Source organism: Dreissena polymorpha, chromosome 8 (genome assembly GCF_020536995.1).
Source record: "Dreissena polymorpha isolate Duluth1 chromosome 8, UMN_Dpol_1.0, whole genome shotgun sequence".
In the NCBI taxonomy this organism is placed as follows: Eukaryota; Metazoa; Mollusca; class Bivalvia; order Myida; family Dreissenidae; genus Dreissena; species Dreissena polymorpha.
In genome coordinates, this window is record NC_068362.1 from 67168316 (window position 1) to 67182783 (window position 14468).

General features: G+C 39.4%; 1 protein-coding gene across 3 annotated transcripts in view; it reads right to left on the reverse strand.

Annotated features, from left to right (window-relative positions):
• The window catches only part of LOC127841517 (uncharacterized), an 84568-nt gene that overhangs the window by 52829 nt on the left and 17271 nt on the right, over positions 1–14468 (reverse strand). For all 3 annotated transcript variants that reach the window (XM_052370395.1, XM_052370394.1, XM_052370396.1), the window contains exons 9-10: positions 5182–5325; positions 1358–1446 (exon numbers count right to left, since the gene is read on the reverse strand). Coding sequence is in view for 1 of the 3 variants with exons in the window: in XM_052370396.1 (XP_052226356.1) it covers positions 1358–1446; positions 5182–5325 (233 nt within the window). In the remaining 2 variants the exon portion in view is untranslated. The remainder of the gene's footprint in view (positions 1–1357; positions 1447–5181; positions 5326–14468) is intronic.

Genomic DNA, 14468 nt, shown 5'->3' on the forward strand with positions numbered 1-14468 from the left:
ATGGCCCAGATTAAAACTAAGTTACTGTCAAGATAACCATTCTGGCCAAATTTCATCAAGATTGAGTCGGAAATGTGGTATCAAGGTTTTTCTCTAAGATATTACCTTCTGTAATAATTTGTGTAAGCATGTGACCCACATTCAAGCTTGCCCTAGATATTGTTGAGATAAGCATTCTGACCAAGTTTAATCAAGATTAAGTCATTAATGATGGTTCTAAAGAGGTAACATGTTTTGTTGAGATAGACCTGATGACAAAAGCAAGATCGATTCAATTATGGTCTCTGTGTTCTTAAGATAAACATTCTGGAGTTTCATTGAGTCATGACTGTGGCCTCTATAGTGGTAAAAAGGTGTTTCCAACATTTGACATAACCTATGTGTGAGACCTAGATTCAAGATCAGCCTAGATATTGTCAAGATAAACATTCTGACCAATTATCATAGAGATTGAATAATACATTCAGGTTCTATAATAACAAAATTTTATTTTGGAGATTTAACCTGGTAAACTATTTTTTGGACACATGTTACCCACATTCAAACTCAGAATAGATATCGTCAGGATAAATATTCTGACCTAGTGTCATCAATATTGAACAAGAGACTGCCAAGCAATATGGTCCCCTACCGGTGAAACTCTACCATTGTCAGTATTTTTTATTTTTTATTTGTTGCCATAGCAACCAGAATTTTTGATGTAGGAACAAAATGAAATGACGTGCATAATCTCCATATTGCTATCTATCCATGTTTCAAGTTTCATGAAAAAATATCAAGAACTTTTAAAGTTATCGCAGGATCCAGAAAAGTGTGACGGACTGACAGACAGACTGACAGACAGACAGACAGACGGAGTGCAAACCATAAGTCCCCTCCGGTTTCACCGGTAGGGGACAATACAAGATGCAAGATATAATAAGTTACAGAGAGGAACAGGTTTTCCACTATTGAGCATGTTAACAGCAGTAAAAACAAGAGACGTGTTCATCAGAAACACAATGTCCCCTACTGCGCCGCTTTGAAATAAAATTATTATTAGATATTTTTTTGAACTTTGACCTTGAACTTCCATCACTCAAAATGTGCAGCTTCATGAGATATCAAGTTGCTATCTTCAATACTGCAAAAGTTATGGCCAACGTTAATTATTTTTTTCGGATGGACAGACAGACTGACATACTGACTGACGGACAGTTCAACTGCTATATGCCACCCTACCAGGGGCATAAAAAGAAGATGGTGTAAAATAAGTCTTGTTACAGGGATGGGGGATAAGATTTTGTTTGTACACATATCCATCAATTGTAGTCACAGGGTAAAAATCAAACAAATGTTATAAAATAAATATGTTTACCTCAATACCAGAGGCTAAAAGCCTTTCCACTACCTCAAACACCTTCGAAAGCTTTCTTTCAACCGTCAATGTAACAAGTTTATCCAATTCTGAAAAAAAATATTAAAAAAGAAATGCTTATTAGATAGAAATAGTAATGTGTTTAAATATACATTAAAACAGAATATGTGTTTGTCAAAAAAAAGCCCCCTTCTGACCTTGAAGGATGACCTTGACCTTTCACCACTCAAAATGTGCAGCTCCATGAGATACACATGCATGCCAAATACCAAGTTGCTATCTTCAATATTGCAAAAGTTATGACCAATGTTAAAGTTTTTGGACAGACGAACGGACGGACCGACAGACGGACGGATAGTTAAACAAGAGGGCCAAGATGGCCCTAGTTCGCTCACCTGAGAGGAGTCGGTTCATTCAATCTTTACCAAACGTCAAACTTGACCTAGATATTGTCCAGACAAACATCCTGGTCAAATTTCATCATTATTGAACCAAAACTCTGGCAAATGGAGTGATTTTGTTTTTGTAATATTTGACCTGGTGACCTATATTTTGAGTTGACCCCCCCTTACCAAACATCAAACTTTGCTTACAAAAATAAATATTATGACCAAGATTCATAAAATCTGAAACAAAATTGTGACCTCAAGAGTGTTTACGAGGATTTTGTATAATATAATGAAAATTTGGACAATCTAAAGGCAATAATTATGGCATTAATTATGTGATATATATAAAACCAATCTATTCACCAAGTTTCATGATGATTGGGCAAAAAATGTGACTTCTAGAATGTTCACAAGCTTTTTTAACTATATAAATATGAGAAAACTGCCCTCCCCCCGGCAGCCATGTTATTCAACTGACCGAAACCATTTTCAAACTCAACTCTCATATCAAGAAAACAAATGTTGTGCCCAAATTTCATGAAAATTGGGCCAAAAATGTGACTTCTAGAGTGTTCAAATGTTTTCACTTTATACATATAGAGAAAAATACCCCGCCCAATGGCGACCATGTTTTTTCACCAATCTGGACCATTTTCAAACTCGTCCGATATATCAATAAAACCAATGTTTTGACCAACTTTCATGATGATTGGTCAAAAATTGTGACTTCTCTAGAGTGTTTACAAGGTTTCTGTATAGCCAAATAAGGAAAACTGCCCCCCCCCTGGCAGCCATGTTATTCAACTGACCGAGCCATTTTTGAACTCTACTCTCATATCAAGGAAACAAATGTTCTGACCAAAGTTCATGCAAATTGGACCAAAAATGTGAATTCTAGAGTGTTCACATGTTTTCACTATATACATATACAGAAAAATGCCCCGCCCACTGGCGGCCATGTTTTTTCACCGATCTCGACCATTTTCAAACTCGTCCGAGATATCAATAAAACCAATGTTTTGACCAACTTTCATGATGATTGGGCAAAAATTGTGACTTCTAGAGTGTTTACAAGTTTTCTCTATAGCCAAATAAGGAAAACTGCCCCGCCCACTGGCCGCCATGTTTTTCAACGGACCGGAACCACTTTTGAACTCAACCAACATATCATTAAGACAAACATTTTGACAAAGTTACATAAAGGTTGGGCATGAAATGTGACTTCTACAGTGTTTACAAGTTTTTTCTTTTTTTTGACCTAGTGACCTAGTTTTTGACCCGGCATGACCCAGTTTCGAACTCGACCGAGATTTCATTGGGACAAAGCTTCTGACCAAGTTTCATGAAGATTGGACAATAAATGTGGCCTCTAGAGTGTTAACGAACAAATGTGGACGGACGACGGACAGACGGATGATGGACAAAGACTGGTCACAAAAGCTCACCTGAGCAATCAGGTGAGCTAAAAACTATATGCCACCCTTAAGGGGCATAAAAAACATGTTTAAACCACACAGCCATTTTGCCCTGGACGTTGACTATAAAAAGCAGGAGCACTTAATAAAGATTGACAATCTGTCTTACATTGTTGTTCACTTTACTATGGACTAGGGCAAAACACATGCATGTTTGCTCTACTTCTATTGCACACATGACAAACAACCTGCAAATTAGATTCTTGTTTTTTTCTAATCAATTGAGACAAACAACTCATGAACACCATCGCATGATCATTACAACAATTACCTATGAAGTATTGCTAAATGTATAAAAAGAACATACATCTAATTCAAAAGCTTACAAATAGAATCCGAACTAAGATAGTAATAAAACAAGAGTTCTGCGGTTGGAGACATATGCCCCCTAAACAGGGCTTTGAACTAGTGACCCCAATTTCAAAAGGGATCATCTACTGTCCAAGGCCAATGCATATGTGAAGTATCAAGCCATTCGGTCAATTCATTGATGAGTTATTGATCAGAAACAATTTTTACATTTATTGTCACAGTGACCTTGACCTTTGACCTTGTGACCCCAATTTATATAGGGGTCATCTACTGTCCAAGGCCAATACACAAGTGAAGTATCAGGCCAATCGGTCAATTTGTTGAAGAGTTATTGATCAGAAACGCTTTTCCCACTTATTTTGCCAGTGACCATGTCCTATGATTTAGTGACCTCAATTTTAATAGGGGTCATCTACTGTCCAAGACCATTGCACATGAGAAGTATCAAGCCAACAGTCAATTCTTTGACGAGTTATTGATAGGAAATGATTTCACACTAAATGTGAAGCAGTGACCTTGACCTTTGACCTAGTGACCCCAATTTCAATAGGGGTGATCTACTATCCAAGGCCAATGTACATGTGAAGTATCAAGCAAATCGGTGAATTCGTTGACGAGTTATTGATTGGAAACAAACTGGTGTAGCTACTGACAGACTGAGTGACAACCAGCAAAACAATATACCCCTTCTTCTTCGAAGAGGGGCACAAAATCTAACACTGTGAGAAGTGGCTGGAAGTCATGTGAATGATTGTTTATATTTGAATTCTCGACCCTTGCAATAATAGATCACAATTTTGCTAATCACATTTAAATAAGTAAAGCATCATAATTCATTAATGCTTGAGGTACTCTGGCAATTTATAAAAAATATTCCAAATTACTTGCCCACAAAGTTTGTCAACAAATTTGATGAGGCTACAGGTTAAACTACTGCAGGTTAAGAGTTGAAATGGTTTATTTGGCTAATACTGGCTAATTGTAGGGCACATTCAGAAGTGCTTCATGCACTATGTATAGTTAAACCCTCGTTAAACTTGGTCAAGATTATATGCCAACAAACATACTCACAAAGTTAAATTATGATAGAATTAAAACTGTTTGACCTTGAGAGTGGACAAGGTAAATTTGGCTAGATTTGGCTCATTATAGGAAAGCATTGTTTTGAATTGCTTCCCAAGATCTGGCTAGTGATCAAACTGTTTACCAGTATGAAGTGCAGATAACAATGCCAGTATTTGACAATTGTCCTACTTGAATCAGAGGTAGGGTAAAACAATCCGACTCAAGGTGGTGAACATTTGTGGTAGATGTTTAAAATGGACAGATGAACACACCTATTATTGACTGCCCTAATTGTGACAGCTTTATTGGGCTGGTCCAAAATTGGTCTGAGAAAAGGGCAGCTAACATATGGATACAAAGAATGCATGTAAAATCTTTGACCGCGAAGGATGTTTTTAAACTTCAAGGTACAGAGATGAATTTTGCTCTCAAAACATCATTCTATTATGATATAGGTCTGTACTATTACCTGTAAAACATCTATCTAGGAATAGTAAGTTATAGAAGACAGGAAATTGGACAGACAAAAGATCATGCATCAGAGTTAGGTTCAGGATTAACTAGATTGATAAACTACACATACCAGAAATAAATGATGAGAATATAAGCGACTTATATTTGCTGTCATCAAAAGCCAGCTCAATTCTTGATGTTTTGGCCCATGTGTCGACAGTCTTTATGTAATCCAAAAATCTTTTCCCAATATCCTGGGACAGAATGTTGTCACCTGCATCAAAAGAACATGTATGTCAAAAAATAAATTAATACATACATAAATATTATATCACTCTTGAGAAACTGCAGTAAAAAATGCTCATAAAACCACTCAATGCACTCTAACAAAATGGTAAGGAAAGATCTGCATGTATGTGTCAATTATACATGTTTAAGACAATGAATAAATAAAAAACATACTATTTATAATAATTATAATAATTGCTACTTACACTTGTATTAATACTATTACCACTACTGAAAATAATTATAAGCATTATAGTATAATCAGGGATTTAACTAACTCTTTATTAACTTCAAATGAAATTATAGTTAATTAGCGTATCTTCCCACACATATGTCAGTAGGTGTCCATTAATAGCACCAATTAGAAAACATTGTACCTAGGCAATAAAATAACTCTTTTTAAAAATAATCTGTATCAATTTTCACAAGTTTCCTTGTTTAAAGCAGTTTCCTATCTCAAAGTCACATCTTAAATCTTTATGTTGTTAATTGGTACTCCCTTGAAGCACTGGATGGATTGGGGGGGGGGTCATTTAAGCATTTTAACACTTGACTCTGCCAAAACCGGACTCTTCGAATACCGGAAATCTCCCGATTCCGACCGGTTGAGCCAGCCCCGTATTTTACCCGTCTATTTCTTTGTTAAATGTTGAATAAACTGAACACTCTCAAAACCGGAAACCGAACAGAAATCTCCTTGAATTTCGTCATTTTCAATGTAAAATACATTGAGTACACCGGACGGTCTAAAATCTCAAGATGCCCGAGGCGTGTAAATTACAATACCTAGTCAGCACGGCGCGTGCGGTGTCACACATTCCGCTCCGCGATTATTGATAATCGGATTTACCATACCATAAAGGTGTCAAGTCGTTTCCGCGCTATTGAAGTCCGATTAAATAATGTAAAACAAACTGTGAATGTCTATTATAGACGTGCGGTAACACCAAAAAGTGATTGACGAGATCGTCTTATGATAAACAATTTCATTTCAAAATTAATGCATGCCGTTGCGAAGAGCACTTTCTCGTGATCTTCTCGGGTAGTTTAAAAGATCTTATACATGTATCCATGTTTATAACGCTTAAATGGTTGTTTGTTGGTTTGTCAGATAAAACTGTGAGAAATATGACCGTTAAATATCCAACCATCTGTCTGCAAATTCATTCTTTGCCTTTTCGTAATTTCAAACGCATCTTCAGTATTAATAATCTAAAATCTAAAATCGGTATGGAATGTTTTTTTTTGTTTTAGTGGAATAAAAACACATTTTTTAAAGAATACTTTAAACATAAACATTACATGAGTACAGTTATCACATGGTTCATGCAAATGTATATGGTTTGTTTTATTCTTATATGATTTTGTACACTGCATACAATGTATATTTCGGCAATATGCTTACTCTTGGTAATCAGGCCAGTCCCTAGACCGTCTGGTTTACAGAGAGTCTACTGTATTTAATTTCTAGGTCTGAACACTGGTTGTCATTCATTATAGCGGGTTGGTCAAATAATTGTGGTTTTGAGACCATTCAATAATTATAGGGAGATAATGGGGTCTTCTTAAATGTCCACATTGGCAGATTGCTCATTATATCGAGTTGGTAGTAAAATGGGGCTTCAGTGTCCATTATATTTCAGCGTTTTTTACACACACAAAATACATTCCGTAATAACTCTTAAGTTTTTGGACATCCTCTTTTTTAGCTTAAATAATTATTGTTCATGACTCTTAATTTTCAGACATATGAGTTTTCGTCCATAAATAATATCTCTTAATTTTCGGACAGTATATTTGACCAAGCTAATCAACAGACTTCAGCCCTGTTTTCGCTTATCTTGTGACATTTCGATCATGGATTTTTACAAACAAATTAAGGTCATAAAACCTAGCAGGTTTTAAAACCTAGAGGGCAATGGTCCATTACAGTCACGTTGGGTTAATACCCATGAATACTTGTAGTGAATAATGGATTAACCCAACAGCATTTGAAGCTACAGTGTCATCCTATTAAGGAAGCAGAATGTTGTCTGTTTTTACTTATTTGTTCTATATCATTTCAGGCAAGAGTTAAAAAAGCTGTGATTAATTTCTCTAGGCAGAAAACAAAGTTAATTACAGGAAAACTGTTGTACATTCATTTATTGCACTTATTTCAAAACAATTTTTCAAGTAAAATTCATTTTAATTACTAAATACTTACCTGCTTTCTAATAGCTACTACCTCCAAAGGTTGGTTATTTATCCAGAAATTTCTGCAGCCGCAACCTAATGCCCACGATTTAAACTAGGTCGGAACATAGTGTAACGTAGCCTAGCTACAACGGTGTAGCCTTAACTCATTCTTTTTGCAATATATACACATATTAGTCAAAGAGCGGGGTGGGAGGTTTGACTCTCTGATACCAGGTAAGTATTTAGTAAAATTTGTTTTAGTATCATAAATACATTACCTGCTATCTAACAGCTGAATTTGAAACTGCTGCGGAAAAGTTTGCTTATAGCTCCCCATCACAGCAGAACCCATATCCAGGGTTATCAGCTAAAGATAGCAGGACCCATATCCAGGGTTATCAGCTAATCTACGTAAGTACGGTATTGACTTTGACTTCATGGATAAGCGTAAGTATATCTATTTTGTAGAAGACACTACCGTAATTGCAACCACAAGGGGGCCCAACAAATACAAGTTGTCTTGGTGGAACTCCAGAGAACGATTATAAAAGGTGGATAAGTAAGGCGGTTGGATTCCTCCAGAAAGCAGCTTGCAGCGCGTCAGAGAGTGGGGTGTGATTAATATACCCCCACAAAGCTCACAGAGCTCGTAATTCATGCGGTCTGATCTTAAAAAGAGATGAATCCCTAGATGAGAGAGAGAGTAAGCCTTTCTTATAGTCAAGGCTACCTAACGAGAAATAGAAGCCACAGACACACCGCCCCCCCCCCCTTTTAAGGGAATGAAGAGTCTCTTGCGAGAACCTCAAATAGACTTAATTCTGCTGAGGTAGAACTTCAAAGCCCTGACTGGGCAGAGGAGTAGATCTTCATCTTCATGTCCACAAGTTCTAGAAAGACTTGCGACCTTGAAGGGTTTAGAAGCCATAGAGGGGAGTTGATTTTTAGCAAGGAATCCTGGCTGACACAACAAAGTTACAGAGCCATTGGAGGAATCAAAACAAAGATGGACATCTTTGACAGAGCATGAATTTCTCATAGCTGATGCCATAGTAAGAAGGAAAACGGTCTTCCAGGTTAGAAACTGTAAAGAAGCCTGATCAAGGAGTTCTTAGGGAGCATTAGTAAGAGACCAAAGAACGCAAGCCAACTCCCATTTATGGGTAAGGGATCGAGAAATAGGGCGTTTAAGTTCCATGGCTGGAATCAGTTCCGAAACGGCTGGGTCAGCACAGACTTGTGATGAATTACGAAAAGCCAAAGTATGCCAAAGCATAGATCTGTAACCTTTGATGGAACTAAAATAAAGTTTCTTATCATCAAAGAGATAGATAGGGATTGAGGGGATCAATTTGCCCTTGAATACACCAGTCAGAGAAGAGCTTCCAGCAAGCATCATAGACTGTTCTCGTGGACTTTCCCCTTGAGAGGCTTGAAGCCCTGACAGAAAAACGTTTCTTCAGCAGGGATTGCCGGATAACGGCCAGACATGTAAGTGGAACATGTCTGGATCCGCATGAGGTCTGCCTCTCTGATATAGGAGATCTGACCTGTGAGGAAGTTTCCTGGGACAGTTGCACAGGAGATTGAGATGGTCGTTGAATCTGGATCAACTGGGCCACCAAGGGGCTACGAGGAGGATCCAGCAAGAGCTCACCCTGATTTTCCCCAAGATTTGTGGAATGAGAATGGGTTGGGGATAGGCGTAAGCGTCCAGTTGGTCCCAAGCAAATGAAAGGGCATCTACCGTCCGCGCTGCTGGATTCTAAACTGGACTCATGTACAAAGGAAGTCTGTGGTTGTCTCTGGTCGCAAATAGGTGGACCAGAGGATAACCAAACGTGAGAAAAATCTGGTTGGCCACTTCCTGATATAGTTTCCACTCTGACAGAAGTAACTGGTGTTTGCAAGACAAATTGTCACCCAGGGCGTTTAGACGACCCGGAATACATTTGGCTGAACGAGAGATGTTGAGGCTATTGCAAAGAATGAGTAAGTTCCTGGTTTCTAGACACAGGGAGTGAGAGTGTGTTCTCCCCTGTGCCTGGATGTAAGCCATGACTGAAATGTTGTCTGTTGACACCATCACACATGCGTACCGAAGATGTGATTGGAAATGAGATACAGCTAGAAAGACTGCTCGCATTTCCAGATTGTTGATGTAAAGGTGATACTCCTGAGGAGACCACATTCCTGAGATTATCAGGGTGAGTGTTCCAGGTGAGCGCCCCAACCTTCCTTGCTTGCATCCATTATGAGATGTAAGGAAGGTTGCGGGGGAAAAAGTGGTACTCCTGCCAAGGGAGTCTCCTCGTTTAGCCACAACTAAAGGTGGGGGACTAAGGACGGAAAGATCGGAATCTGTGTTAGCAGATTGTCCAGAGACCATTTTCAACAAGCTGAAAGATAGTGCTGAAGAGGACACAGGAAGAGACGTCCCAACTGCACAAAGTCTGCTACTGAGCTCCAGATACCGTTGAGGAATTCTTGAGCTGTGATATGAGATTGGGACAGAACCCATTTGACCCTCAGGAGGAGATCTCATACACGTTGACATGAGACCCTAACCCGATTGATGTGGGTCAAAAAATTCATTCCCACGAAGATGAATTCCTGAGAAACAATGAGATCTGATTTGTCGGTATTAAGAAGGAGTCCTAACCAGAGGAGTTCCTTCCAAGAGAAATCTAGGTTCCGCAGAAGCAGTTGACGATCGAGCTGGTGTAAGAGCCAGTCGTCGAAAAACTGAAGAAGTAGAGTCCCGTGTATCCGGAGGTGTGCGTCGCCTGCAGCCATGAGTTTGGTAAAACGTCGTGGGGCGGTTGCCAACCCAAAGGGCATAGCCTGAAACTGGTAGACCTGGCCTTGAAAGGTGAAGCGCAGGTACTTCCGGTAGTTAGGCTGGATAGTAACATGGAAGAATGCATCTTTTAGGTCCAAGGATATGCCCCCAGTGCATCGGTTTGATTGAGTTTCGTATGAAGGCAGAAGTCTCCATTTGCCATAAGCGAGTTCCAACAGAAAATTTTGAGGCAGGGAAGAGAGGTTGAGGTCTCTCCAGATCCTTAGCATCTCGGACATAGAAGACGCAGCATTATGTGATAAAAACTGCATCTGCGAATTAATAAGGCACGGAATCAAACTGATTCCGACAGCTCCCCAGCCATATCCAAGGGGCTGTGGCCGCCATGTTGTCTAGCTGGTTAGCCAGACCTATGGATCGGCGTTCTCTCAGCTCCCAATTCTCCAACATGGAGTACGGAACTGAGATAGGAGTAAAAGCAACTGGCATAGTAAGCGAAAAAGCTTGCTTATGTCAGGATCCTGACCAGGCAGCTTCGAAAGGTGCAAACTGGTAGTCTGGTCGGGTACTGGCGACTTGTAGCTTTTACCGCCTTCAAGCGGTTTAGGCTCAGTAAGGTCCTTAGGGGCTTTCCATGGCGATTCAGAAGGCTTATTTGTGGGTTCCAGTGACTGGAAAACAGATATTGTAGTCAAGCCAATTGGAAGGCGGAGGTCCATGTGAGACGTCGCCTTTGGAAACCGGCGGTCGCCGGTGAAGATCAGTATTGAAAGGCACAAAGTGTCCTGAAGACTGCTGAATCCATAATGCATTTGGTTTTGATCGGGTAGCAGCCGGGGGTATATGACTAGGCAACGTAGAAGATACCCGTGGGGCTGAAAAGGTAGCCGTTAAGTGGCGAGGTGAACCCCTGACCCTGGAGCCTGAGAGTTAAATGAACATGTGTTCGTAGACAAATTAGGCCCAGTGGCTGTAGAAGCGACTGAAACATGTGTGGAGGCCAATTTGGGGACCGACACATGTGGAAGGGAGTCCTGAGATTCAATCAAGGAATAAGAGGGGGACAGCCAAGGGGACCGAGAGCGCCTACCTGAGGAGCGGCGATGTCCCTTATCCTTGCGATGCCAAGAATGTGTTCGGCAATGCTGGGAATGTGGTCTCCTTGAGTAGCCTCTCCCTGAGCGTTGGCGTGATCGCTTTTGAGACGATCGAGGGCTTGTCATAGCAGAAGATGAGTCCTGCCACGACGAGTCAAAGGAGGAGGAATGGCCGGAGACATCCGACGATAAACGTCTACGTCTGTGGCTAGGGGTAGGAACGTGATTGCGCCTATGGTTGTTAAGTGCCGACAATGTCATGTCAAGGTCTAGCCGGATGTTGTTATCGGGTCAAACAGAGCATGACACCCGTGCAGAGCCTCCCTCCCACAAGGAAGGGGTTGCATGACCAGTGATATGGACAGGCAAACCGAAATGATTGGTGAACGGACAGCTCATAAGCTTACCGGTGACCGGACCAATGATAGACTGACCAGTGACCAGAACGGTCATAAGTTGACCAGTGACCGGACCGGTCAAAGGCTGACAAGTGACCGTACCAGTCATAGAATGACCGGTGTCCGGTGCCCAGACCGGTCATAGAATAACCAGTAAACGGACAGGTCTTGGAATGACCAGTTATCGGGCCAGTCAATGACCGGTGCCCGGTGACATTCGATTGAACCTGTCATATGACCAGTGACGTCACCGGGCAAAAACCGACTGGCCGCAGCCACTTGGTCCAGGACAGGGTAATGAAAAGTCATGGCAAGCCTAACTTCCCTCACCCGACCAGACGCCAAAGAGCCACGGGAACAGGATCTATCTCCACGCTTGCGGCATTTAACGTCCTTCGGTTTGTCACCGTACGCCAGGTCCCATCTGTCCATTCTTCGCAGAATGGGCATCTGCAATCCTGCGTGCAGCCAGTACATGAGAGGCAAGAATCGTGAGAATCCCACTCTGCCCTTACATGACCAAACGAACCGTGTTTTGGTGCATAATTCTAATACAAAAGTAAACAATACAAAGAAATAACATGAATAATATTTGTTACTCAAATAATAAAACTTCTCTTAAACAAAAAACCAGCCTGAGCACAGCGAACAAATCGATTTTTCAGAGAAACCAAAATGGCGGAGTTTATATTCACGCAGCCGGAATGGTGATTCTGTTTAAGCTAGGCTACATTACACTATGTTCGGGCCTAGTCTAAATCGCGGGTATTAGGTGGCAGCTCCAGAAATTTCCGGATAAATAACCCACCTTTGGAGGTAGTAGCAGGTAATGTATTTATGACATTACAATAATTCTGGAACACCTTAATTTTTGTCTCTAAATTTTCAAACAACTGTAATTTTTAAATATTTTTCATATCTAAATTTTCGGAAACAAATTTTTTATTTTTATTGTTAAGTGTCCGAAAACATAGAGTAATTACGGTAATATGTATTTGTCAAATGTGTTTATTTTCTGCCTTACTTTTGTACAATACACTGTATCTCCAATATAGCGCTCTCCGTTATAACACTGAATCCAATATAACGCGGGGGTGCTTGGGTCCCGTTTTTTCTCCAACTTTCCGTTTCTGATTCAAATCCATGATATGCAACTTCATGTATTTTCAGAAAATTCAAAGATGGCTGCATTCACAGATTGCATGCTTGATTCAAAAAGTCAGTTTAAACTATTATAATCGATTAGCGGTTAGACGACACTCCGCAGCTTATTGGTTATAATATGTTGTTCAATGTAAATAAATTGGTGTGAAAAACTTTCATGTCAGGGTTAATTGTTCCTTAATAGTGGTTGACTGATTTTTTCAACAGCCACAGTGAATGAATTAAATGATCCTAGATGTACTTGTTGCTGTTATGATGTTTTGCATTTCTCGCCTATTGTATTGTATTTTATGCGTATTAAACTGTATCTGTGTTATCGTTTATTATATGCAGTATTCTGAACTTTCATGATTAATACAGAATATCTCTTTAATTGTTTAATCCTTCGTTACATGTGCTGAATATCTTACTACTCCAAGAAAATTCGTTTTACTATCGCACGATTTACAGAAAATAGTTTGTAAATGTAGCATTCATTCATGCATTCATTCTAATTTTAAATTCACTTGTTGATTGGTCGATTGTTACAGTGATCACATGCACACAAAGCGTCACTTGAGTTACGCATGTTCAATTGGAAAAAGACCATCTCACACTTCATTGTACACTTCACATTTCTGGTAAATGATGTACGTTTGTGATTCTGAAATTCTTTAATACATTTATTGTCAAGATTAAATGGAAATCGTGATCATATAGAATTATTGTCTAAATAAATACGGTATTTATTCCGAAATTGATTTCGTAAATGTGTATATATGCATAACCGAAGAATATGCTAAACTATACATACATCATGGCAACATACATAGCACATTCTGAGCATCAAACTTATAACGTGGATCCGTTAATAACGCTGTTTCGCGGCTTGGAACCCATTGACCGCGCTAAATTGGAGTTACAGTGTAAACATTTTTCTGAAAAATATCTATAAAACCTGTTTGTTTATCATTTTTACCGATAGTCAATACGATTTCCAAGCATGCATGGACACATTTTCATTAAGTAGTGGGAGATAAATTTACACAAAAGTATTCACTTTTGTAGTGAAATTTTCACGTACACAAAGCTGTTAACCCAATATAACTTGGATGACAGGATCCAAGGTACAAGACAGGGATTTTACGGATCTGCGTTATAAGTTCTGAGATCATATCCATGCTGTGTTGTCATAAGCCATTACATGCATATAAACACTATTGTATCAATAACTGTATACACTGCTTTTAAAATGAGCAACTATATCCGCTTATCCAATAGAATTACATCAATTAAAAATAAATACATCTCGGGATTTACAACAATAAATGTGTTGAAGTATTTAGTAAACACAATCATAAGCCATTTTGTGCAGAAGTGTAAACAGAGGTTTGATTGGGCACTGAACAGATTTAGTTATTACAACAAAGTGCAGAGTGAGTTTAAATTAAGATTGAATGCAATACGAATGAGAGCAACTATTTATTGCGTAAATTGCAGTCATGCAAAA